The sequence below is a fragment of the Ciconia boyciana genome, chromosome 2, assembly GCF_034638445.1.
Source record: "Ciconia boyciana chromosome 2, ASM3463844v1, whole genome shotgun sequence".
Classification (NCBI taxonomy): domain Eukaryota; kingdom Metazoa; phylum Chordata; class Aves; order Ciconiiformes; family Ciconiidae; genus Ciconia; species Ciconia boyciana.
Window position 1 is genome coordinate 121,155,391 of NC_132935.1, and position 27,540 is coordinate 121,182,930.

At 39.4% G+C, this 27,540-nt stretch overlaps 1 protein-coding gene across 6 annotated transcripts in view; it reads right to left on the reverse strand.

Annotated features, from left to right (window-relative positions):
• Positions 1-27,540, reverse strand: part of NEK11 (NIMA related kinase 11) — a 100,063-nt gene that overhangs the window by 11,632 nt on the left and 60,891 nt on the right. For 4 of the 6 annotated variants that reach the window (XM_072853855.1, XM_072853854.1, XM_072853859.1 and 1 more), the window contains 3 exons: positions 20,148-20,272; positions 13,963-14,023; positions 7,008-7,104 (listed from right to left, as the gene is read on the reverse strand). In XM_072853855.1, coding sequence (XP_072709956.1) covers positions 7,008-7,104; positions 13,963-14,023; positions 20,148-20,272 — 283 coding nt within the window. The remainder of the gene's footprint in view (positions 1-7,007; positions 7,105-13,962; positions 14,024-20,147; positions 20,273-27,540) is intronic. The other 2 variants (XM_072853857.1, XM_072853856.1) reach the window with 2 other exon arrangements.

Below are 27,540 nucleotides of genomic sequence, written 5' to 3' on the forward strand. Positions count from 1 at the left end.
ATTAATGCCGCATTAAAGCATTCTCACATTTGCAAACTATTGACAAAATCAAGGTGCTAGAAAACTGAACAGCTCAATCTATGCATTATGTATGCACAGCACAAGAAACTAGGGAAATCATGCTTTTTGTGCAAAACAAAAAGATGTATTAGTCTAATTCCCCTAATGTTTTGAGTGTTTGGGGCTACTTGACATTTTAAAATGAGTGAGGCTATACTTATAATTTTATGTGTTTTGCTACTGGAATGCAATTTTCAAACTGGATAAAAACTCTCTCTAGTGCTAAAGCAATTATGACATTACTGTCCACTTAAAAAAAATCCTTAAAGATTCAGGATAACAGAATGGCTCATGGATCTATGACATGCAGCTCAGTAGAGAAGCTGAAAAAGTCTGAGTTTTCTTTACATATCTAAGTGAATTCACAAAATCTTACACTTTATTTTAAGGGTTGGACCTGAGGTTCAAGTAATGTGCAAAATGAGCACCAGGATGAGCATCCCAAGAAAATACATCAAAGTTTAATCATGCCCTAATAGACTCACTCACTCTAGCCACCGAGCTCGTTCTCTTTATTCATTTCAAAATGCATCATAACGAATGTAAAGCTGCTAAGAACTGCTGAAATGATGGCATTGGCAGGTGATATGCTCTTCCAATCCCCAGATGCAGGATGGAGAGGAGCAGTAGAAGAGACAGAGGACCAAGACAACAAGAGAGGCAGCCCATATTTGCTGTGGAAAGGGGAACAGCATGGACAATGGGAAGAAGTTGAATGAAGACCCATGGAAAATGCCTGGGGAATCAGACCATCAGCTCCAGCTTCAGCCTTGAGGGGGGACTACTGCTTCTGCTGCAGAGGACTCCCACACTTCTGGGCAGTAGCCACTGCCTCGCTTACCTTCATTTCTTCTTAGGCAGGAAGAGCCCAGGATTCACCTGTTCCCACTTTCTCTCAGTCGTTGCCTTCAGACAGCAAAGACTCACAAGCCAAGAGCATTCACTCACTTCTCCCTGATGGGAGCCAAGAACCAAGTTCCCAGCTTGGTCATGTAAAGGCAGGTTCAATTCTCCTAGTGTTCCCGGTTAGTTTTACTGTATTCTCACTTCACTTGCTTGTAAAGCAAACAGGAAAATCAATATACTTCAGACCTTCACATCTGGGTCTGGAAGGTAACTGTGCAATTATCTTGAAAGAGATTAACACTAAAAGAAAGAGGAATGCATGGGCTAAGATGTTTAATGTGTTTCTGTAGTGAGCTCATTTGGCCCTAAACAATTAAGAGATGGAGACTGGCCTTTAAAAATGAGATGTGAGAAAGACTGTGACAAGGAGGATGGATATGTAAGTAATATTTTGGCTTAGCCCATGAGAAGCAAAAAGCTACAATTATGCTGTAAGATGTCTTGGGATCACCAGACAGAAATTATTACCAGAAAATGGGTTGTTGAACAGAACAACTGTGGCATGTGTAAGAGGAAATTTCATGCTCAAAACCACTTCAGGATCAATACCTTCAAGAATACTGTCCTCTATTCGTCTGAAAAAAACAGTCATAGCTCAGACAGTGTCAATAAACTTCCTTACCAAATATGTCTTTTGTCTGTGAGAAGACATCTTATTCCTCATGCATGTTTACATCATGACACCTTCAACATGACAGTCAATGCCAATTGAAAGGTCACTGAGAATTTTTTTTATGGAAGTCTAAAAACCCAACTAGCTTTTCTATATTCTTGCTTTTGCCTTCACCTAAAGCTGCCCTCAATGATGTCAATAACAAAACCAGTTTCAGTAGGCTCAGAGCTGGCCCTTAGGAAGGTCCCCCCAACATCTAAAAAAGCACTAAATCAAATAATCAGTTTGTTTACTGCAATAGTTCAAAAATGTGCAGAAATAAATGTACAAAAAGCCTTCTATACTTTAGGCATTTTTAGGACTACTTATCTTAAAGAATATCCAGTGCCTATTCAATGACTTCAGTATGACCTTTCTTTCTGAATTTTTAAGATAAACAATACATTTGATGCCAACATCACAAGCACAAGAAGCATATATGCATACTGCTCATCAGTCTAAACCAATAGTCTTATCAGCATTCACAGGAACAGAATAAAAATATCACCAAATGCCTTTTCTCCATGACTGCTGAAAGACGGCTTTACTTAGGCTCAGCAGGTGATGATGAAGTCTTTTGCCTGATCATGGTATGCTGCTGTGTGTAAGACTTCAGGGACTGACTAAAAGGTGCTTACTGCTGTGCTAAAGGATTTTAATTTACTTAAAATTTGGGGCATAAAAGCCTTTTCCTTTTACTGACATACATTTTATTGAATTCTAAACTGCATATTAAAGTTCACTGCTATTAAAATGACTCATTGTATATATTCATGGATACCTCCACAAAGGAGCACAAAACACTCTGTACTAAGTTTTTTTTCTTCATTTCCTATGTTTTTATTCCTCTTTATATTTTCAGGAAAGAGAGAACAAGATATACATTCTATTCCATAGCTATTCCATTATTCAAAACTAGCCTTACTCTGTAAAACACAAATCCTGATTTTACAAAGCCCAAGAAATTAATTTTGACTACAGTGCTGAAGAGGCTTCAAGGGGAAGCCTCCACTCACTGGACACCTGGGATACGAATCCTACATAACGTAGGGAGGTGCAATTGTGAATATAGCCAACTGCACCAAAACCCCTAATAAGGCTTGCTCTTGCCACAAATTTCTGCACACGCTTGTCTTATTTCTCACCTTCACTTTTCCATTTTAGATCATGAACCTGCACAGACTTGAGATGTCAACCATGCATCATAAGACTTTCCACAGGCTTCTGTGCTTCTGCCAGGCCTTTCATTGTGGTTAAATTATGGCTGAAGTGGTCAAAAACTTGGAAAGAAGAGCCTCAGAATAAGACAAAGTAAGCTTAAAAGAAGCAGAAAAACTTTTTCAGCTAGAGATCTAAAGTTGGGTCTGTTTCTTTTAATGTAGATTTTGTCCTCTTTAGCCTCTTACAAGCTATCGGTGCTGTTAGTCCAAGCCTGAAGAAAGCTTTGGGTTTGTCTGCCAAGTTTTTCAGAAGTTGGCAGAAAACAAGCTAGTTTTTGCTACAATGACTCTTCCAAAGCCTTTCCTTAGGGACAAGGAAATCTTTCAAGCAATGCATACTGCCAAAGCTTCTGACATCTTCTAAAGAAGACTTTGACTAGCTATATGGACCTCAGGGGAAAAAAAAAGAATAGGTGGTAAAACAGTTTGATCTGATGGTGAAAAAAAAGCTTTGGCTTGAGGAGTTGTTTCTGAAGAACAGCTTGGTTCTCTTCTGAGCCGCATAGTTGGAAAGTCTCTATAGGAGAGCATCGATGGAACTGACATTAGGTTTTCCTCATGGATCTCTCTGGTGAAGATAATTTGGCTCTGGATAGCATGTGAGAGTAGAGCTTCTCAGACTGAGGCATGCACCAAGTTACCCAGTACCATGGATGGCAACCACCGTGAGAATGGGATGGTGGCCAGGACAGAAAATACCAAGAAACGGCTTCTCTTGTTTCCTGCACCGAACAGGATTCCTCAGCCTAAAATCCCAATATGAAGAATACGAGTCACACAACTCTGATTTTTATATTTGCTTGACTTCCCACTGTTAACATGCAAGGCTGGGAAGGAGCATAATGAGAAAAAGCTTAGATAACATTTGAAGGAGCTAGTTCAAGAAACAGATTTCTTATCAACACTGCAGATGATCCCAATATCGAAATGCTTAGCACTGAAGTAGAAATTTTTGCTGAGAGAATGAACTCCACTTGAAAGGTAAAGTTAAATCTCTGCTGCTATAAACTTTATAATGAATACTGATACCAAGTATAACAAATTAGAAATTGTTGTCACTGGAGTAGGTGATTTTATCATGACTTTTACTGAGAGGACAGCAGTTCAAAATGCTGGAACAGAGTGCAATGGGAATTGGAAAGAAGATGCCAGGGGAAATATTCAGGGGCTGTAGTGAAGGAAGCTGGTGACTGAATCATAAACACTATCAGGCTGTCTATAGGTTAAGCCCTGAACCTTTTTTTTACTTAAAATAGAAGACGAAGGACTCCCACCTACCATATTCAAGAACATCCATGGCTTCCTTCTATGTTCCTGTAAGAACTTCTGGCACAAATTGCCTCTCACATATATGTATAAATACAGGTATAAAGCCCTGCACAAGAATACAGTAGAAGCTACCTAAATTGGCACTCTGATAAACAGCAATTCTCTCTACTGTCAAAGAACACAGGCAGTGCAGCACACTGCAATGACTCAATCAAAGAGCACATCACACCTTGTCAAGTCACTGCCCTGCTGCAGTTGTTTGCAAGCTCATATCATTCACGTGTCAATTAAAAATGGCTAAAAGGCCTTTCTGCTGTTAGACTCCATGTTATTTTACATTAATCTACCATTTTTTCAGAACTAAGGAGGTTCTTTCATTAATGTTACTTGTAACGTGTAGGCACAATGGTTACTGTCTGAGCAATTCATGACATAAAAGAGTCTCTCTCATCCGAATCTATTGCTGTTAGCATCTGAAAATGGCACCAATCCCAAACCTTCATACTTCTGTTTCTATAGTGACTTGCCACCTAGAGAGATTTCACTGCACTTCCACATTGTCTCCACTGCTCTTCTTTTCTGTTTCCTCATAAGAACTCCAGCTACTCAGTTTCTTTAAGACAAAAAACCCACATTCTCTCTTTCCTTAGAGGCTGTCAACTGGAAGACCTCACCATAAGTCTGTGGCTTCCTGAGTAAAACTGAATAGCACAAGTTTGAATTATATTAGCCTTGCCTAAGCGGCACTGCTGCGTGGATGAAGTGCAACACATCACATGAAGTTCACTGAGGGATGAGCAGAGCAGCTGAGGCTTCATGCATCGTCCTGCAGCCAGACGTACTTCCTTCTCGCCACTGAAAATTCCCCCACTGTGCTCTGTGTGCAAATTGGCTACGTGTAAGACTTTGTAGGGATCTCCTTGTGTATGTGTGTGCTCAGCACTATGCTCACTCACTTATTTCTTAACACCCTAACTTCCAAGCAATTAACATACTCACTCACCTTTATATATTCAGCAAATGACAAGGTCATAGTATGTTTAGGAGAACGGGCAATAACCTGAGTAAATGTTTTGACAGACTTCTTTAAAGTAGCTATTATAGTGCACAAAAGGAGAGCTGTACTTTTATTTACCAAAAAAACCCCAAACAAACACAAAACATACCCCCCTGCCCCCCAATTTGTTCTCTTAATGAATGTAACTTGAAAATTGTTCATGGGTATGGTCTGCTGGAAGTTCTCAAGATGCCGGTTGGGTGGGTCTTTAGGCCTACAGACCCAGCTGACTGTCGTCATTCAGGAATGAAATGTCTAGGAAAGTGTTCCAAAACCAGGAAGTCTAATGCATTAAATGTGAGTTACTGCAGTTAATCAGGCTTTTCATTGGCATATGAAAAGCTAGTTTATAGACTAGTTTATAAACTATTCTGAAATGTGACATTTCCAAAGGATCATATAACAGCACTTCCAAATTTTTCATCATTTAACCACCACTACGTGCTTATCCTATCAGAACCAACAAACTGTGAAAACCATGAAACAGCACTGGAAAAACAAAATATGAAAGAAGCAAGTGATTTAATCATACCTCAGCCCTAAAAGCAATGACCATGAAGTTCAAATAGTTAAGGTTTATCCTGCAACCATGAGAACACAAGGTGAAGGCTGTAAGATTAGTGGGCATTTTGACTAAACAACCTCACCTTGCAACTAGTTGGCACAACATGATGCATTTTTTTATTTTTTTAAGTACTTTCCATGAAAAGGGAATGCAAAGCAATCAGAGTGGCAGGCTGTGAGACCTGCTGACTGGTTGCACAATAAAGGCTAAGCCATGAAGTGATCCCTAGGAGCTGCTGCATCTTGAAATATCATAAAACTGAACAACTTCTATCTGGAGTAAATCTAATTGGTATTTCCCTTGAATACACAGTGCATTTGGCACTGCAATTTGTTTTGAACAGTGATTGGCATCAATGCTGTTGTGGTTGCATTCATTTTCGTTAGGGGATTCGCTTAAATAACTACTAGTATTAACTGTTTGAACTTATTTGTATTCTGATACCATCCACCATATTGTTGGCACTGTCCACCCACACAAGAGAAAACTGCCCTTTTTTGAAGAGTTTACAATCTGAGATCAGTTGAATGTTGCAACGCTGCAAAGAAAATTTGAGTTCAGAAATAATACATAGCATTATGATTATCTGATCAGTACCTAAATTAGGGTGCAATAAATCTTGGAAGGCCAGAAATTACTGAATCAAGATAAAAGCTCAGGATACATTAACCAGTACATTCTAAAAAGGAAGCACAGGTCTTTGCTTTATTAAGACACTGAAATCTTTATTAATAAAGCTGGGGTTTCAGTGATGCTGAACGCAATTAGACAATGAGTTCCAAAGGGAGCTGCACATGTAAATTCCTCTGTCTCATTTGAAAATCCTAGCCAACAGCAGCAATCATGTTTGGTTTAAATCATCATATCATCATGGGAAACAAATTCATTAGTCTTTCGTTCCAGGCAAGAATGAAGTGCGGGTGAGGGAGCAAATATGGTGGGAACATGGATGTCTGCAAGTGATTTATGGGTATGTGCTGAGCTAATAAAGAAAGCCAAGTTCAGAACAACACTGACAGCAGTGAAGGCAAACTAGATCCTGGAAGGATGACAGTGATTGTGCAGATTATGAGAAAACAATCAGAAGTGATAGTCAACCTTCATCCTCTGTGGAGGCAAGTAGGCATCCAGTCTGTAAAGAATACCTTACCATCCACTTTTTTTTTCTGAAGGGATTTTTTGGGATGGGGAAACAACACATGGTTTTCTTTGCTGTGTTCTGCAGTTTTTCAGATCCATCCTCTTTGAATACTGGTAACACATAAATATGCTACTTACTCCCTCATGCGTTTCAGTTTCGTCTCAGCCATAGTGCTGTTGAGAGCTCTGAATCCCTGGGGCGCCCCTGGAGACACTCTGATGACAGTCCCCGAGCCTACAAATCAATGCACAGACACGTAACCTTATTCACCTTCATCCCCTGAGCTCTATTGCGGAGTCAAGGGCAGTCAGAAGGAGGAAGACTATTCCTGTTTCTCACAAGGTAGTGCCACATTAATTAAAGATGAATTAGATTATTAAATGCACATTAAGGGCAACTCCTTTCTGAGGGACAAGTAGGTTTATAGCTTAAAGGCACCAGAACTGTAACAATTTTCCTTCTGTGTAGTGTACAGGGAATTACATTACAACAGAACGAACAGTCACCTGAGGAAGTTCTGGGACAGATAAATATTCAACAAAATGAAATTTGCTTAGACAATATATATTTTCCTCCATTGTTCTCGCACTTATTTATAAGAGCGAGAACTTTCTTCCTAACAGGCAAGTCTCTCCTTTAGCTTAATCATTACTGTAAACTGAAAGTATTTAGCTTATAATATCACTTTCCCCTTCAGGTGAAGGTACTCTTTCTATGTATATGTGTATATATATAAAAAACCATATCTCTATATGTAAATACATATATATATGAGAAATATACATATTTATATACATACATGCACACTCTTTCTGCTTACAGGCTTTGTGGGCTGTTGCAATATTTAAGGACCTAATGCTCACAGACTCCTGTGGTACTCATCCACAGGAACACAGAAACGTTGAATCACAGAGGACTGTCAGGATTGGCAGCTCAAATATCCTGCAATTTCATGTTGCCATGCCATCACACAAGTCCCTGCTTAACCTAAGGAATTTATTTATTTATTGCCCCTACTGCTCCCATTGGAAGACAATTCTAGAGCCTCACTGTGACCTGGTGGCTAAAATCTCTCCTCTAATTTCCAACAAAAGTTCTTTATTGGCCAGTTCCTGCTCATTTTTCTCCTGTGCCAGTCCTTTCCTTGGGCTTACTCAGTTCTTCCCTTCCATTTTGCATACTCCTTTCATTTGTTTATAATTGGAAAAAAAAGATCCTACTTCAGCTTTCAATTTGCTAAGCCAAACAAAGCAGCTATTTTAGTTTCTTCTTGCAAAATATTTGGCATTAGGATTTCACTGCCCAAAAGAGGAGAACATATGTCATGGTGGAACTACATCCTGTGTAAATGTGTGGGCTGTGGCACACAGCACCCAAGTTCTGAACAGACACGGGAGGGCTCTGCATAGGATACGAACAAGCCAAAAGTCACACAAACACGTTAACACGATGCCTTGTCTAACTGAACACACTTTCCCCTCCTAGCAGGGGTTTTTACCTTGGACTCAGCTAGGGTTTAGTCTGGATTGCATTAACATTGGTCACATACAGCCAGAGGGAGCTCGCAGCTACCTTCCTGCTATGAGCAGTATAGACAGCCCAGAGAGTACTGAATGCTTCCCTGGAATGCATAATCATGGCCTTCCCAGGAGTTATGCTCCTATGTCTTACATGATTCTAGATCCTGATCACATAAGGTTGAATACTAATATTAAAACTTTCTATCGTGAGGGATCCTACTGAATCGTTCACAGCATCTGCTGGATTCAGAGCTTTGCTGGATTCAAAAGATAGGAAGCAGGCATGGAGAGAAACCACAGAAGAAATTGATTCCCGACTCTGTTATCTGGCTATGGACAAATGATTTGACTTTTTAAAACATTTTCCTAACTTCTCTTTACACCTAATAGCTAACAGTTGTCTGGTGCCTAAGTATTACAACTGAGGTATAGTTAACATAGTTTAAAAGATGAAAAATTACAAGCTCAGTTCTTACTAGCAACCAATAACTTCACCCATCGATGCAAAAAGCATTTCCTGATCATATACTGTTAACACTACATGTGCATATCCATACATTTTTACATGGGGTCTGTAAGCATTCAATTACTTTAGTAGCATTGGAAAATTCACTGTCCTCAGGGTGGCCCTGATGAAACCCCAAGCACTGTGCAAAGCAATGCTCATGACTTAACTGGGTGGCACACTCCTCTTTGAGTTGGTGTAGAATTAAGGTCCAGATGTGTGTCTCTGGGCTTCGAAAGCAATTAAACATTGACACCCTGAGTACCAGTGGTCTAAGGAAAATATAATCTTTGCATTCTCTTAAGAAAGAGTACATTTAACCACAGGCCTCAGCTAAATTCTTGTATAACTAATAAATATTACAAGATATATCACTGTAGTAAGAGCTCAGTATACTCTTTCTGCTTAGTGGGTTCAGTCTATTTATTGCTACAATATCTCCTTCTCCTCCAACATTTCATTATTAAAGACATCCTTCTTGTTTTTTCTGGGATTTCAGGCTAAATAATTTGTACTTTGTGTACTCTCCACACTGGCAGTTGGCCAAGCAAAACTTCTTCTCTGCACACAAACTAATATCTATCTTCCTCTCCATTAAATATGATTTTCTGGGTACTATGAGGCAGCTGCAAGGACTACAGATTGTAGGATGCTGCAAGGGTGTAGTATGTCATAAAAAATGAGTTCTCAGTGAAAACTGGTAAGAGCTTTTCACATTGCTGCTACAACAAGCCTCAAAAAGTTTTCCTGGGATGATTCATAACTCACACCAACTTCTATATCAGACGTATTTTCCTAGAAGCAGTTACTTGATTAATAATATATTTTGCACCCAGCTTTGAGCAGTTTGCCTAACTATACATCAACACAAGGATGTATAGAACAAGGAACTATGCTTCTTCAAAAAGTGGCCAGATAACTATTTGCATTTTTTATGCAATATATCATTCTTGATTCATTAAACAAAATCAAATGAAACAACAAGAGCACTGACTTTTCAAAACCAGGTATTGTGGCTTTCTAAATGTATTTCAAAGACAAATCCTCTCCCAGCGTCTAGCCCAGTACTGCAGAGAACATAGGGCAAAAGGGCAAAAGATCTTTGTCCTCTCAGGTCATGGAGCACCAGTTTGGGGCTCTCACTGCATCCTTCCTACTCTGTCAAAGGGCAGATGAAAGGATATGTAGGGAAACAAATCCTCTGGTTGACATTTATTCACAGGTACTTACATTTAAAATGGGTGATTATGATTATCTGGTGAGACTTTTCACACATTATGGCCCAAAGGCATTCCTACCAACATTTCTGCTAACAACCCAATAACTGGTGATAGACATCTACTGCATCTCATGGTAAGCCATTATGTGTTGTGAAGAGATTATCTCCACTGAAACATAGACTTCTGTTTGGATTTCGGATTTTTCTTCAGCTTTCACTGCTACATATGACATCCTACAATGCCTTTTTCTACAAGATTAAAAAGCTCCTCAGAATCAGATGTCTTTTCCTGAGTTTACAAACAACACAAAGTGACCCAACTGCCTCTAACTTTGTCCTCCTCTAAGCTAAGCATATTTAGCAAATTGTAAAATCAGTTTTTCAAACTTCCTTTCATTTTGCAGTTCTTTTCTGGGATCTTCCCAATTTTTCAAATTTTATCAGCATGGACTACCTTATTTCAAATATACTCCACATGGAGATGTATAGCCAACCCAAAATGAACCTTATACGACACTAAAGCACTGGTATTCACAGTGACTCAGTGGGAACTCCTGAGGAGAAAACTCAGTTACTTCAAAAGTAACTGAGTTTTCTCAGAAAGTAACCCTTCAGTAAGTACCCTTTTACCTCAGTATAAACTGAGATTTATACTAAAGAAACTCCACCTGGGGAGAAACAACGTATATTTATTGCATCCTCTTTATCACAGACCTTGCTGACATAAAAACGTTCTAGTTTTATTCTACTCAGATGTTCTCTAACATCTGCTTGAAATGGCACAGAATTTTTTCACAATACCTTTAACAATGAAAGACACTACAAGAAATTCTGTCCAGGCCAGATTTCTGCATCTGCCCTACTATTGCCATGAAATCCATACTGTTTTCAGGAGCAGCTGTTATAATGATGTTGTAGCTCTGTAGCTCAGTAATATGGTATTGCCACTGCTAGTACCAGGCCACATGCTTGGACCTGAGTTTGCAAGGCTTCAGGCTTTGTCTGAATTTGTCTTGACCTGCCAGGAACTTTGATTGAATTGCTTAAGCTGTAACAGCAGTTCTTCTAATAACCAGGTAGTTCTGGCTATTTTGTTTTATTTCCACTTATTTTTGTGGACCTGCATTTTTAGATGGATAGTAGTATTCTGTGTAGAATGATGTATTTATAACTAACTCAATTAAATTAATGTAGAGAAATACAGGCCTGGTACAACAGCAGATGCCTTCAAAAGTGGGGACAAAGGATGAGGTGTAAAGGACTACGGTCATGGGATGACAAGATGTGAGGCACAGGCTGGCACTGGCAATCCCATGGCTATAACCAACTAGAAGTTCAAGAAATGCAGACCTGGAATTGGACAGTTAAAGAAATGCAGACCTGAAAGTGGACATAACTAGCTTTAGGGTGAACAAAGAGAACAAGTATCTAACCTATGTAAAATGCACCATATAAAGAAAATTTGGATGTAACATGAATTTGCAGCACAGTGAAGAAAAAGCAAACTATAAATTAATGTTAGTGAACACATAAAAATTATCCCAACTGCAGCTTTGTAGCTTGACGTTGGAAGAACTTAATCATAGAATCATAGAATGGTTTGCGTTGGAAGGAACCTTTAAAGGTCATCTAGTCCAATCCCCCCTGCAATGAGCAGGGACATCTTCAACTAGATCAGGTTGCTCAGAGCCCCGTCCAACCTGACCTTGAATGTTTCCAGGGATGGGGCATCTCCCACCTCTCTGGGCAACCTGTGCCAGTGCTTCACCACCCTCATTGTAAAAAAGTCTTCCTTATATCTATTCTGAACCTACCCTCTTTTAGTTTAAAACCATTACCCCTTGTCCTATTGCAACAGGCCCTGCTAAAAAGTCTGTCCCCATCTTTCTTATAAGCCCCCTTTAAGTATTGAAAAGCCGCAATAAGGTCCCCCTGGAGCCTTCTCTTCTCCAGGCTGAACAACCCCAGCTCTCTCAGCCTGTCTTCATAGGAGAGGTACTCCAGCCCTCGGATCATTTTTGTGGCCCTCCTCTGGACCCGCTCCAACAGCTCCATGTCTTTCTTGTGCTGAGGGCCCCAGAGCTGGACGCAGTACTCCAGGTGGGGTCTCCCCAGAGCGGAGTAGAGGGGCAGAATCACCTCCCTTGACCTGCTGGCCACGCTGCTTTTGATGCAGCCCAGGATACAGTTGGCTTTCTGGGCTGCAAGCACACATTGCTGGCTCATGTCCAGCTTTTTATCTACCAGTACCCCCAAGTCCTTCTCTGCAGGGCTGCTCTCAATTCCTTCATCCCCCACAGCCTGTATGGATACATGGCACTTAACTTAAAACAGTAAATGTTTAAAGTGACACTGAGCATACAAAGATAAAAGGGACCCTAGCAGATTTCTCTGTTATTATCATCACATGTATTTGTTTGGAACAGATCATACAAACCTAATTACTACCTCAGCTTGGAGAAAGGCTTTAAGTTTCAGCACAGAGTGGTCAGGCATTTTTTAATGATTAAAGCACAATTTAATTCTTTAATCTTATAATTTAAAAAGGCATCCTCTTAATACTGAAAGAAAAAGAGGAAGACAAGAGTCTCTTTGATACTAAGATTTTTTTTAAATATCACTGTCTGTCTTTGGCTTATACTCTGGGTTATTCCCAGAAGCTCTCAAGGCAATTCCTTTCTTTCATTAAAATAACAAAATATTGAAGCATAGAGCTAAATTTTGTCCCTATCTCCACTTCTGCAAACCCACTGCAGACAATGATGCTGCAAATGCATAAATGAGTGCAGAATTTGAAGACTGTGGGATCTCTGTTAGTATGAAGACAAACTGGACGTGAACATTCCTTTCTTCAGTCCTAAGGATCTCCCTGATGCAGGACCCAGAAGGTGACCAGACATGATTCAGTGGCTACAAGACTGTGACTGCCACAGCTTTGATTACTCCCTGTCATCCTTTTTCTTCTTTGGTTTTCTCTTCCCATCAGTCCATGCTCACAAGCAGGGGTGAAACAGCTCAGCACTGGAGGAACCTCTACAAGGAGGATTTCCCAGGCTTCCCCTAGATTCTCGTGTCAGAGCCACAAGATAATACTGAGTCAGGTTTATCCCAACTGAATGAGTGTAAATGAGGCAGCTAAACAAGACCGCGGTTCCCTTGGGAGCCTTTGGGAACTCAGCTGGGTTTTCATGCAACCCACATGCAGGCTGCTGCTGGCACAGTTCAACCCAGTAGTCTTCAAGGACAGTGACTACACCAGCCTCAGTAAATAGCCTTCTTTCATTTAAGTTTTCTTTTTAGCTTTTAAGTAGAACACAAGAAACCAGGCTTTCAAACTCTAAATTTCTAGAGAGAACTTGCAGGAGATTTTAGGATTAAATTCCAAACTTAAATTCTCAGTGATTTTTCTGTGCCTGTAATGAGATACTGTAAAATAAAATAAATATTATCCAAACCTGGACATAACTTTAAAACATTTTCAAAATATTTTAATTAATTTTCTCTTATTGTTACCAGTACTAGGAACTATAAAACAACCTACATATCCTTAAATATTTTCCTCTGGAGAAAAGATGGCAGAAGCCAAGTTTTTAAAATCTTTTGTTATAACATTCCACACTTCTGACCATCATGCTTTATGGCTCTATTATTTTCAACAAAAGCATTTAACTGTGTATGCCTTTTCTTTTGGCATATTTATACTTCTCTGCAGTAGATTAAGGAAGCAATTTTCAAGAAGAACACATTTTTTGAGTTATTTTGTTGCAAAATGGAAATAATTGGACTGTGATGAATACAGACTGCTAATAATCACTTCTATTACATTTAAAGAAGAGATATCATCTTACCCAATGAGCTATTATTCAGGACACTCTCCAAATACTTGGCCATTGCCTCAATATCACTGTCCTGTGGATAAATGAAATAAGGAATAGCATTAGTGTGAGCACAAACTTAAATATAAACACTATGTACCAGAGGTATGATCCCACAAACATAAAGGATATCACTTATGCCAATGAGTGTCAACATTAGACTACAAAGAGTCTACATTGCTTGGGACTTTTTCTATCTTTTCTTCTCCTAAAACACCAGGCTTGGGAATGATGTTATATACAAACAATTATTTACATCAGATTCCTTGCAGAACACAAGTGTGTAGAACAACTGTGCATGGAGTTTAAAGAAGATATGTTTACTGTGGAGGGTGGTGTGCAATATCTGAAAATACACCAGCATTTTATCATCGGTTAGTCCTGGAATATCTGAAACAGTATTACATTGAAAAAAGCAAGTATGTACTTCTTAACTATGCCAAAATGTCTTATGTGTATGATAGCTGCCCACTGCAAGTTAATACTTACGTTTCATGTGATTGCATCTACTTACATATCTAGTAACAATGACTAACTGAAAAAAATTGAATTAAGCAGAGATTTCAGGACTTTTCTATTTCAAGTATTCTGTTACCAGACAGATGATTAACAGTTTTGCCATGATACCTTTCATGAGAAATGCTGTTTGTGTACACAGATGAAATTTAAAGATCTGGTCCTTAAGCAATGATTGTGCTCCAGGAATTAGATCACAATTTTATTAAAGTCCAAGAGAAACTTGGACTCTGAGTTTCTAGAAGCTACTGCCACATCACATTTGACAACATGGCATTTCTTGACTATTTAAAACTGAAAGTCAAAATCTTGACCTTGCTGAAAAATCTATCAAAAATCTGTATTTCAAAAAAATATTGAGAAGCCTATGGTTTTAAAATTTGAAACACTGGAATAAAAAGAAACAATATTGTCCATTGTAGAAGCTGAGGTCAATCTGCTTTATATTTCTCTGTGATCTTACTCAAAACACTCATTCTAAGTTTCTCAAACTGAGGAACTGCCAGTATACCTTAACAGGATAACAGTAATTGTTGGCAATGACTGTTAGCTGGTTAGTGACCTTTCAGTGCAAGTGAGAGCTGTTATGGATGAGCATGATCTAACTTCTTATCACCCTAAGTTGTTTCACAGGCTTATATTTGAAACAGGCTCCGCTATTTTAGCTGAGGTTTGCAAGATGGGAATCAGCTTCTTGGTTGGCCATTTCGACAGATAACCCAAAGGCTCATAGGTCTGAAGGAGCCTCTTTGCCCTTTTGGAGCAGCCTGTGGGGTCCTGGCTGGATAAAGTCAGCACCAGGTTTTCCAGTTCTGCAGCCCATCCAAAGTGCCTGAGTTACCTCAGATGACCAAGTTAATCTGAACCTGTTTAACTGGGGCTTTTGCCAGTTAGCAGTAAAGTGCCCCAGAAATGCTACAGAATGCATTACATTTATATATACAATATATATTGAATATTGAATTGAGCCAGACTTAATATTATGGATATAACTTCTCTGTATTTGTAAAAAAAAAGATTAAATGAACCTTTAGGACTTCATTAAAAAGTTATTAAATATTTTTAATTCAAAACTAAAATTTGATATTAATTTTCTGCTAATATAAATTTGTAATTATTTTTATTTTCATTATCACTAACAGTTAACTGCAAATCTATAGACAGACAGACAAAAACATGGTAAATGGCCACATACAATATTAATACAATTGCTTTAATAAAACAGTTTTTTCTTTTTTAATGGGATAAAGATTGTAATTCCAACAACAGGACATCATATTTACTCCAAATATCACAACAGAGATGATTTTTTCTCATTACACTGTAAGGCAAAAGATACACTTTCTCCACTTTCATCACCACTGCTTTTGAAGGAAACTAGCTGGCTTAACTTGGCTATCTTGAAATAAAATTTCAATGAGAAAGAGAATGTGGTTTTCACACAGTGGTAAATAGTTGAATAAATGGTTAATCAACCTACACTGAGGTAGAAACTACCTATGCCTTTTCTCCACTTGGGTTTAGCAACCCAAGAGGACTTTAGCGGTTTAGTTAACATGCTTACCTATTGAATTTATTTCTTTAATGTTTCTCTTTTTTGCAGAGAAAGCAAAGCCCTAAAGAATAGGCAAGGGACTCTGACAGATGCGCAGAAGAGGGGCACATTTCACATTCAGAACGAATGAACGCCTTTCTAACGGCAACAGGCCATGTCAAGGCACGTGTTAGGAATCCAGCGGAGCACTTTTTAGGTGACAGCACACAGACCACCCACAGCCGCTGGAGCTCTGATAATTTATGCCAGCTGATCGTCTGGTTTGACAATCTTAGAAACAACCTGGAAATTGAAAATAGGAAGCTAATGTACCACATTAGTAGACTTTGTCATAATGAAGAGGGCGAATTTGCTATTATTGTCACTAAAAGAAAACACAAAGAACAAGGTGATAAACTGCAGTAAAAAGCATCCATTAGCATCTCAGCTACATCAAAGCCAATGAAAGCTTCACCGTGCACTAACTTTTCAAGATGAATCACAGAATCACAGAATTGTATAGGTTGGAAAAGACCTTTAAGATCATCGAGTCCAACCGTATGAAACCTCTCTTAAGCTTCATAATTTTAAAATTTTTTTAGAAACAGTTTCTCATTCTCTTTCATGTTTTACCCACAGTTAGAAAACAGTGTTCCTAGAAAAAAACGTGGAAAAGAGCTAGTGGCTTGAAGAGGTAGAGGTCTGGAAAAGTAATTGGCAAGTTGCTGCTTGAAATCTGGCATTCTGCATTTCTGCTCCAAAAGAGAGGAACAAAGGACACTAAACTCCAATGCTACAACCAAGATGAGAGGTCCAGATGTGCTTAGGGTCTGAAATTGGTGGTAACTCCACATCTGCAACTGGACAATGTAGCTGAAAACACACAGGCTGTATTGAAAGATATCAACATGGGAAAAATAGCTGTCTCGGCTCCCATCCTAAACCTTTAAAATTATACTGTTCCAGTGCCTAACTCTACCTTCTTAACTGAAGAAATGTTGCAGCCCACGTAAGGCCACTACTTCTCGGTCTGTCTTGACATCTGTGGGAGCCTAATATAGCTTGAATAAATAGCTCTGATCTCTTTCTACATCATGCACCCCAATGTGTTGTTCAATTAGATGACTCTTCTGACCCCATGTTACTGCACGAACATCAGAATTTTTTTAAAGCATTGTTTGAAGTAATGGGGTCACCAGGGAGCACTGCCAGACACGGCATTTCTGCACCCTCTGCACAGAAGTAACCAGTAAAGCAATCTTGGCATTGGAAAATTGAGATATTTGCATAGATTAGGAAGGTAAATATCTTACAAGTCCTTATCCTGTGTTGCAGTGGAATGAATTTTTTATTAGCACACACCTCCAAAAGCTTAATTTATGAAGGTATTTTTGAAGAAAGAGTTTAAGAGTATGAATCCCGTCATACAAATAGGAGTAGGAGTTCTGGTATTAAGTAAATGACTGCAGAAGCAAACCCCTGCTACGTACTAGCAAGATCAAATCTATTTTGGTAGGATTTGAAGCTTATTATTAATACTGAGCATGATCCCACCTACCTTTGAGTGGGATTCATCTCCCATAACTGTTGACATCCAGAATGAAGATGTCCCATGCATGCTAATATAACTGTAGATCCCTTTATTATCACCAGAGAGACAGAGAGACCTCTCAGCATATTCCATCTAACCTATATTAGATATTTACACCAAGATGACATTATTCCCTAAAAATGCTTGCTTACTTCCCCTTACTGTACAGACTTTCCATTCAGTTAGTTCAGACATAGGTGTCCAGATTTGCACAGCTATGTTCAGTCTGGTTTGACCTCAGACTTACTGCTGAATTTTTCACTTGAGAAAGGGAAAACTGAAAATCATGCTCACTTCCCAAGAAAAAGAGAAGGTGTTTGTGTCAATACCCAGAAACACACTTCTGCTTTATCTAAGGTGCTGGGGTCAACATGAGAAAAAACAAAGACAGCCAATTAGTTTCTTTGATAGAGGAAGTCCTAAAAGGCAAATGGTCACAGGGGGTGCTTCCTAGTCAGTCTATGCAGGCCAGTTCGCAGAGGGTTAATGCTCTGTGTGCACACAGACTGCTGGTAAAGCGAAGCCTCAGGGCCATCGGGGCTGGATTCAGACAAGAGGTGCCAGTGGGACAGCTCTTCCAGCCCACGGTGACAGTGACAGTTCTTGTCATTACCAAATTCTGAGTCACTGCAAAATGAGGGAATGTCGCTGCTCAGATCTGACTGCCAACACCTAATTTATTCTGCATTATTTAGAAATCTATTTTTATCTTTTGCCCTTCGTTAATTCTAAGCAGCAGTCTGCCTGTTCAAAACCACTATTGATTGACAGTTAATGATACCGTCAATGAAAGTTGAATGAAAATTTTAAAAGGCGTGCTAAAAAGAAAAAAAAAAATTATCTCAGAGTCTGATGAAAGTGAGCAATAATTTATTTTCAAGAGTATCTTGTGGTAGACTTTCTGGGCAACAGAGTGTTTGCATGTCTGTGTGTTGTGGGTAAACACAGACCCAGCAAACTGAAAAAAAGCATTGTCTTAGATCATAGAATCATAGAATCATAGAATGCTTTGGATTGGAAGGGACCTTTACAGGTCATCTAGTCCAACCCCCTGCAAGAGCAGGGACATCTTCAACTAGATCAGGTTGCTCAGAGCCGCATCCAACCTGACCTTGAATGTTTCCAGAGATGGGGCCTCCACTACCTCTCTGGGCAACCTGTTCCAGTGCCTCACCACCCTCATTGTAAAAAATTTCTTTCTTAAATCCAGTCTAAATCTGTCCTCCCTTAGTTTAAAAGATAGGTATTCCACTGATTTACAATTGACTAATAATTTCTTTATACCAGTACCGTATAAACTGATCCTGAATTTTAAAACATCCTGTGTGTTTAGTTTGAAAGCTAGGAGGACGTTTCTAGATTGAATTAAGCTGTTTCTGAGTAAACTTCAAGTTTAACTGGTGAGAGAAATTCAGGACCCCTTGCTACTGTGGTAGAAGTAGAAAATCAGTAGTTCTGATTTCTCACACAAACGTTTTATTTTTGCCTTACAAACTACATCTTAAAGAAGCTATTGGTTCAAAATTTTCAAAAATCAGTACAAGTTATTTATAAATTAGTGAAGAGTATTAGCATACATGGTTGGTTCCCTAAAATGCAAAAGACGCCACACACTGTTCTGCAAAATTTTCACATGAACTCAGAATAACATGTATGGTTCCGAGCAGAGTCAGACAGTACCGTTCAGAGGCACTGTACGCAATGCTTTAAGCTGGTGGCCCAGGGGAGAAATGACTTGTTCCTGAATACCTTAGGAAGATCCATTTTCCAAACTGACTTGGGCATTTAAGTTCATTGATTTCACTGAGACTTGATCACTGGAGACAAGATTCATCTCAGCTCATTCTGATCAGATCTAAATTAGGTGCCTTTTCCAATAATCTTCAACCTTCTTCACACTACAATCCCTAAGACTTTCTTGTAGCAGCCTCACCTGATAAAGCTACTTTAAGCCTTTCAATAGTAAGTTTTCTCTTTACTGACGCTTTCTGAGATTCTTGGGAAAGTCTACAGATTTGCTGCTCAAGTGTTCCAGTTATTTAGGCTCACAGTTCATCACACTGTCCTAGAAAAGATGTAGAAGTGGAAGAAGTGGCAACTTCCACAACAGGAAGAAGTAGCAACTAGAGGTGCCTATCTGTCCTCGGGAATTAGAGCTGGAACTTAGATCTTATGCTTGAAGTATACTTTCAGCTTTAACTTAAATCACCCACAGCTAACACATGAGAACCCCACTCTGAGTGTTTTACAGTAACAAGGAAGTTTACTGACAACAATCTGCCTTATGGCATTCATGGGAGTGTTATCCTTAATCTTGAAGGAATGCAAGAATCTTTCTCATCAATGTCTCAGAGGAATTACATACGCATACACATATAATTAATTCATGATATTGACATACACACACATTCCTAACAAAACCAAATTTCACTAATGTCAGTAGGACAAAATCTTGGCGGGAGTTTAATTTTCCCGTGAGCATCAAGTGTATGCTGTTTTCCCAAAGGTCACATATACCTGGTGATTTGTCTTAGAGACCGTCTGTGATGCTTCCACATCCTCCTCCTCTTCACTACCTTCTGAACAGGATTCAAACTCATCATTATAATATTCTTCTGCAATTGCTGGGTCTTCAGGGATCTCTAAAGGCAATTATGAGTTTAAAGTATACAGACAGACAGTATGCATGATGTTAAAAAGATAAAATGGATTTTGTACCACCCATGTTATGTCACTAGCAATGCGTTCTGTAATTGAAATCAAGGGATAGGTTCTCAGATTAAAGTGTTCATCTTTGATGACATGATAAACAGTGTTAAAGCTATCTCTGGCAAAAGGTCAGATCCTCATGATATGTAAATTAACGACCTCAAAGGATCTATATTGATGTTGGCCTGAAATCACTGAACCATAGAATAATTCAGGCCGGAAGGGACCTCATGGGATCATCTAGTCAAAGCAGGGTCAGCTTTGAACTGAATCCAGCTTTCATGAGCTGAAATTATGCCCCAGTTTGGTTTTCTCTAACACACGTAACCTGTGGCGAATACAACTGCTAAGCTAAAATGGAAAATAATATATACCGGGCACATGTTTAAAAGATAAAAGAAATAAAATCTATACCTTTTTCCAAACTTTCCTGAAGCAAAAGCATAACAAAATAAAAGAAACTGGTGTAAAGTCAAGCTGCGAATACTTGGGTGTCATGCTCTCTCAATTTGTTACTATCACAAGTTTTAGTAATAGCAGTGAGTGCAATATTAATATAGCCAATGAGTCTATGAAGTACAATAATTGTTATTAAAACTCAACATATTCGTCACAGCATGAAAAACACCCCAGCCACTCTGCTCCAGGTGAAATCCTTTAGCATCCCAGACTCCGTAAGTAAGGAGTTAGTGAAACAGCTCGAGGCCTGATTGCACCTGCTTCAGCAAGCTGTCCTTTCTCAGCAGAAGCACCTAAACATATGTTGAATTTTAAGCAGATGCTGGACTGTGGTGACTATTTGAATAAAAAGCAGAATCTCCACTTTTCTAGACAGAAAGCTGCAAGGCAAAGAGTTGCCCATGGGAGACACGGGTCAGCAGCAGAAGACAAGGGAGCCCAGCTCACCAGCCATCCCATCAGTAGCCCTAAGCATTCACGGAAAGAGGTACTCCAGCAGAGCTAGACCCATGCTTTGATTTTAGGCAGTCCCTTGCTGACTTATCAAGATAAGTTACACCAAGCCCAGGAACAATATTTTTATGCTAACAGTTTTCAAAAAGAAAATGTTTGGTATCTGTCTTTGCCTGGTATTATTACAAGAAATGTTAGTTGAAGACAAAAACAGCTTAATATTCAGCTGTCATAAATCACCATAGTCCTAACAGCTAATGCTGATTTCCACTCTTCCCTCCAATTAAGTCTACCACTTTAAAGAATTATAAACTAACTTATCTTAAATATTACTGCATTGAAATAAATTAAATTCCAATAATATGCCATTATAAATTCTTAATAGATTTTTTTTTTACTTGTTTCTCATGGAGAAAAATACCAAAAGGATTTAAACACGGGAATACAATTAAAATCCATTAAAAGACATTGGAGTTTGGACAGGAGGAATAATTCTAATAACTCAGGAAAAAAGTGAAAATGTATTTATCTGCTGCACTAAGTGGTTGAAGCTCTCCTCTTGAGATATTATCTCTACTATGTACTGTCTCCAGAGTATTTTAAAAAATACTTCCTTTTTTTGTAAACTTGATTTACCTCCAAAATGCTGACACATTTTCACTCATGTTTCTCTGTTTTAAGATATTTATGGAAGCTGCATAACAGCACCATGCTCCACTGCGACAATTTCTAATCCTTCCTTTTTCTATTTTTCACTTTTCTCAGTTTAAAAAAAGAGGATCAATACATGGGCTTCCAGGAGAAGAACCCCCCCAACCCAAGAACTTTTTCCCACAAAAGAATTTATTATTGTGTTTACTTGTTTGAGTTCTACGAAGTGCCATTTGACAGAAAAGCCGAACACTGCATTTTTAAAAAAACCCTTAAATATCATTCCTTTTTAGCATGGGAAGAACACTACTAAATGAAGATACATTTCCTTTTCCAGATGGAGTGAACATTAATTTTTCTTTCTTGCACAAAGGCTGTCATTCCTGTGATTAGTATAATTTTATTAGGTTCATCTGCATTCTACCTATGTGTATATATGCATTCAAATACATATGAACCAGCCTATTTATTATGTTATAATGCAAACATTGGACTATGCTAGTGTTTTCCGAGTCGTCTTCTCCTCCCACATTCTGTATTTGTTTACTGTTGTACGAAAAAACACAATCCTCCCCTTCCCAACAAAACACAGTATCAAAATCACTCTTTTTACTCATAAATTTAGCTTCAAAATGTCTGCTCTGGCTACAGTAAAGCTCTCTAACTTGTGGGTAGCCCAGGACCAGCCAAAACTGCTGGAGCCTCTGAACTATGTGGTGGGGCTGGCACTGCCTGTATCCCACTTCCATGCCAGCTTTTGCATCCTTGTCAGAATTGCTCACTTTACCTTTTGTGAAATTGTTTTGACAGCTGTTCATATACGGCCAGTTAATCCAAGCTCAGTAATGCAATTTTAAATGCTAGTTCAGACACTAGAGATGTTCCAGGGTATAGAAGTTTGCTGGCCCTGATTCAGAAACTATTCCAAGTGATATTTCTGAAAGAAGACGGCATGTCCAGTGGATGGGAACTTGGGATTTAGCTAATACAAGTCTTTAAAACTTCCTGGTTTTATGACAAGCATCTTTAAAGAATGCACCTTCAAAAACATCAACATACTCATTTAGACTATATGGTTCCATATAACAGTTCCTTGAGTCCTACTAAGTAGAGCCAACTCCTAGTCATCCATGTGCATGATGCAGGGGCACATCTCTGGTTCTCTGCTGAATTAATCTGAGTACAGAACAGCTTGTTTAGTTGAGACCCAGGATCAGCCAAATTTCAAGAACACATAAGCTGGCTTTAGCACAGCAGATATCATAAATCAACATAGCGAGCTGTACCCATGCTGGCCTAGTAAAGTCTAAGTGCAGATAACTTGAGTAAGCTGGTATTTTCAGCTCAGGGCAGGCACTGTCAGGGGAGGTCGGGCCCCACAGGTTTCCATTTCCATGTCTGCAGTCCATCCTCCATTTGCTACCCGAGTTTTCCCATGGTCCTGGATATTTCACACACACCCCCAATTTCCACTAACCAGGTAGCAAAAGGCCGGCTACTGCCACCATCCCTGAACATTACCCATGCAGTTGCACACCTCAGCAATGTAGCACAGAAGAAAACTCCTTGGTACATTCTTTCAGACAAGTAGTTTTAATAAAAATGCTGATCTTTGGGCTAGGTCTGTTTGACTTTTGTTTACAGACTTCTGCAGAGCCTAGCATAAACTCCAAGGCCAGGACCTTGACCCTGTCCTTTGTTCTGACATAAAATAGAAATTAAGCCTATTTGTGCCTGGAAGGTACCTGGGTAAAAAAGTCATGCTAGCGTGGTGAACGTCAAGTCTATAGTATCGAAAGAGGAGACAAAACCACTGCTGCAGAACTCAGGGTACCCTGCCTCTTCATTTCGACAGCTGGACTGGGAGAAGAACAGCATCACATTTAGGAAGGTCCTGACACTGTCTGCAGCCCGTTGGACCCCCTTGCTCACACAGCACTCCTGACCTGCCCGAGCACAGCGAGTGCAAATCACCCCATTCCTTGCAAGCGACAAAGTCACCCTGTGCAGCACACGCATGGTAGGCAGGGACTCTGCTTTCCCCGTGGACCCTTGGAAAAGAAAGGTGATGGTAACATCCAATATAAAAAAAGCTTCTAATACTGTGCCAGCTGGTAAAACGTGCAGCCTGATGGCCACAACACCGCTGTAATATAGTTGTCCCTCAGATGCCTGTTTTCCCTCTGACACAGCACACATATGCTTCACATGGAGCACAAAGGAAGGTGTCTATGGCTGCTTCTGCTCCCTCATGCCCCCTGATCTGTCAGATGATCTCTGAAAATACATTACGTTTTATCTAGCTGTGCGTATTGCACTAAGGCCAGTCACGGTACCTTCTATTTGCTTACAAAGCACTTCATTCAGAACAAACTCAGCTATTGCTTATGTATTGCTAGGCGGCTTAGGTATAGCATTGAGACACTTGATATTTGCTATTAGATATCCAAAAGAAAACGAGCTCTGAATAACTACATTCTCTTTAGATTTCTTTCTATATATTACCATAAAGCTAATAGTGGAAGGAAGGGTAAAAACCCATTATCTAAAAAAATCATAAAAGCACAGTTATTTCCCAAGAAGACAAGCTATGCAGAAAACAAAGGAATGCGATACTTGTAATATTTTGCTTAAGTCCACCAAGAGCTTGTTCAGGTAGCATGGTAACTTGGCAACAACAACAGTTTTCTCCAAAGAAATGAAAATACTTTGATAAATATCTTTAATTTTCTCTTGCCTTGAAGTCATAATTGGTGCATTGATGCAGTATTCTCACATTGCAGTGCATGCAGAAGACAGTAAGTAAGGCCCCTTTTATTTAAAAAAAGGAGAAAGAAAAAGAAAACAGAACGGTATAACATATGAACATTTTCACCACTTGTATTCACAGTAACAAAGTCACACTTGGCTCTTAAGGACTATTGTACTTTTTTAATCCCAAGGCTTCATTGCATCTCTGGAAAAAGGCAGATTTTCTCAGCTGTCACTTTCCCATCTTAAGGAAAAAAGTTGTTACAGTTTCACGTAGCTACACTCCTCAGTCTGCGCAGTCCTACAGACAGCAAAGCGAAGAGCAAAGCATTCGAGTGCTCTGACAAACATGTACTGTCATGAGATACAACGCACTCTTACCGTTACAGTGACATGACCCAACACACTGAAAAGCAGTGCTATATAGCAGCTGTTATGGGCTACCACCTCTCTGCTACCACACACCGCCACAGAGAGCTCAAAAAATTAAGAAGGGGAGGCAGGACACAGACACTTGCGCTGCCCCTCTTGCAAGGCTTTGTACATGAGCCTCGCTGGGGACCAGGGCAAGAGCAGAGCAAAGCATTCCTCTGCCTTCTGCATTGCCCTGGGCTGCAAGACAGCCCACCAGCAGGACCACACCAATAATGCAGAGGTGCCTCTGGTCCTTTCTTTTCTGTGGAAACTCATCAGAAACTCCACTTTGATCCCATCTGAGCAGGCATTAGCTACCGGAGCAAATGCCACAGCAGCCCCCAAGCTGGGCAGGGGGCTGGAGCGTCTGTGCAAGGAGTGGCTGGGAGAGCGGGGTCCATACAGCCCTAAGAAGGGAAGGTAAAGGGGAAACCTTATTGCTCTCTATGACTACGTGCTCAGAGGATAAAAGGAAGATGGAGCCAGACTCTTCTCAGAGTTGCACGGTAATAGGACAAGAGGCAACGAACACCAGCTGGAACATCATAAATTCCAATTTGCCATTAGGAAAAAAACTTTTACAATGAGAGTGATGTAATACTGGAACAGGGCTTAAAGAAGCTGTGGGAGCTCAGTCCTTGGAGGTGTTCAAGACTTGACCAGACACAGTCCTGAGCAACCCGATCTGATCAGACCTGCTTTGAGCCAGGGATTGGACTATAGACTGCCAGAGGTCCCTTCCAACCTAAATTATTTTATGATTCTATGGTTACATGATGCTCCACAAACTGTTTAGAACTACACCAGATCTATTTGTGTGTGTGCACATATTTATGTACACACTCACAAGCTAAGCAGAAACTTGCCTGTTTCTGTATGCCCCTGCAATGTGTACACATTCTCACAAATCACTGGCAAAAGGAGATGGTGAAACAGGGCTGGCCAGCACTCTTCAGAACAGTGCATCAGTTATGACTGAGGGAGAAAACGGAAAGGGATTTCTCCCTTCAAGGGAGAAAACAGAAAGAGCTGAAGCATTGTCGCTAGGAGAGAGGTTTGAAACATAGAGATATGTTTCTGAGCTACATAATCCTGAATGAGAAATTCTACCGCAAAGGGGAGCAAGGGCTCTGCACCCCTCTGCAGTTCAGGTCAATACTCATACGATTAGGAAAAATAAGATAACTCCATTATTATAATTTAAGCTCACTCAGATGGGTTTGGGGGTTTTTTTCCAGTGCAAGACAAAAAACTTCAACTTTAAAAGTTTCCACCAAAGAGAATCGCCATCCTTTGGTCAGCTATAGATGAGATATGCATTATTAAGCTCTGAAGCTTCATTGTTCAGAAAGTCAGTGGAAGCTTTTGTCCGGCTCTTCTAAACTAGGCTGAAAAAGGATCTCAGAAAATGTGTTGTTTAAGAAATGAACTAAGGGATGTAACAGGACTTTTGTGCCCATGAAAGTCTTGTACGATCCTTTTGGATAAGCACAAAAGGACTATGAAGTCATTAAAAGAATTACCTTCTGACATGGCTGCGTACAGCACAGACGTAAAGTAAAAGGGGTTGTTCTAAATGAGAACTAGAAATATAACCAAAGCTAAACATCAATATTTTATAATTCTCCTTTTAGCATTTTAAAAAGGAAAAAAGCTTCAATTCACTTGTGGGCTTCACTGAGTGACGATTTACCTATTGTGAAATGTGTAGGAAAAACAGAGATAAAGAGGATGTAAATCAGAGTAGCCTTATGGGGCTCGTCTACTACTTGATGATAGAAATGAAGTAGTTTGTTCAAAATGTTTTTCCAAGGAAAAATTACTCTTTTTTTAAGCAAAATGAAATTTCTGAGAAAAATGTTTTATTTGAAGGACACAGTTCTCTTCCCCAAACCTTCCACCTCCCAGTATTTTATCGGTATGTAGAGAGGCAAAGCATGAGAGGAAAAAAAGAGTTGCTGAAAGGGGTTGTTAACAAAAATGAACAGCAAGAAGGAACACTTTCATCACATTTTTTCCCTAATTTGCTGAGTGGTTTTGTTTTTTTTTTTCTTCTGATTTTCTAATTGTCGTGTATACAGAAATGAGAGCTCTGCTAGGCAGTGACAATGAAGATGATGCCATGCTGCCTTTCAAGCACAGTTTAAAGTTCAGCAAATCTAAAAATTTTCCAAATATTCAGAAATCCTTTTAGTACTGATGGATGAATGCAGAGAAAGAACAATATAGCGATGTAGTCAGTAACAGGGAGCACTTAGTGAGTCTTGGAAGCCATTTCCTTTATGCACAAAGAGGCCCTATTATTGTAAACGTTGCCCTATTGTTTGCACAGTTTCCAGCAGGAACAGAGCAAGAGCTGTAAATTAAAGGAAAAATGAGCATGAAGCTACCTTATAACATCAATTTAAAACTACCTTAGTCCTTGAGTTATTTTAAACTTTTTTGATCAGTCAAAGCATACTTTCGAATAAAA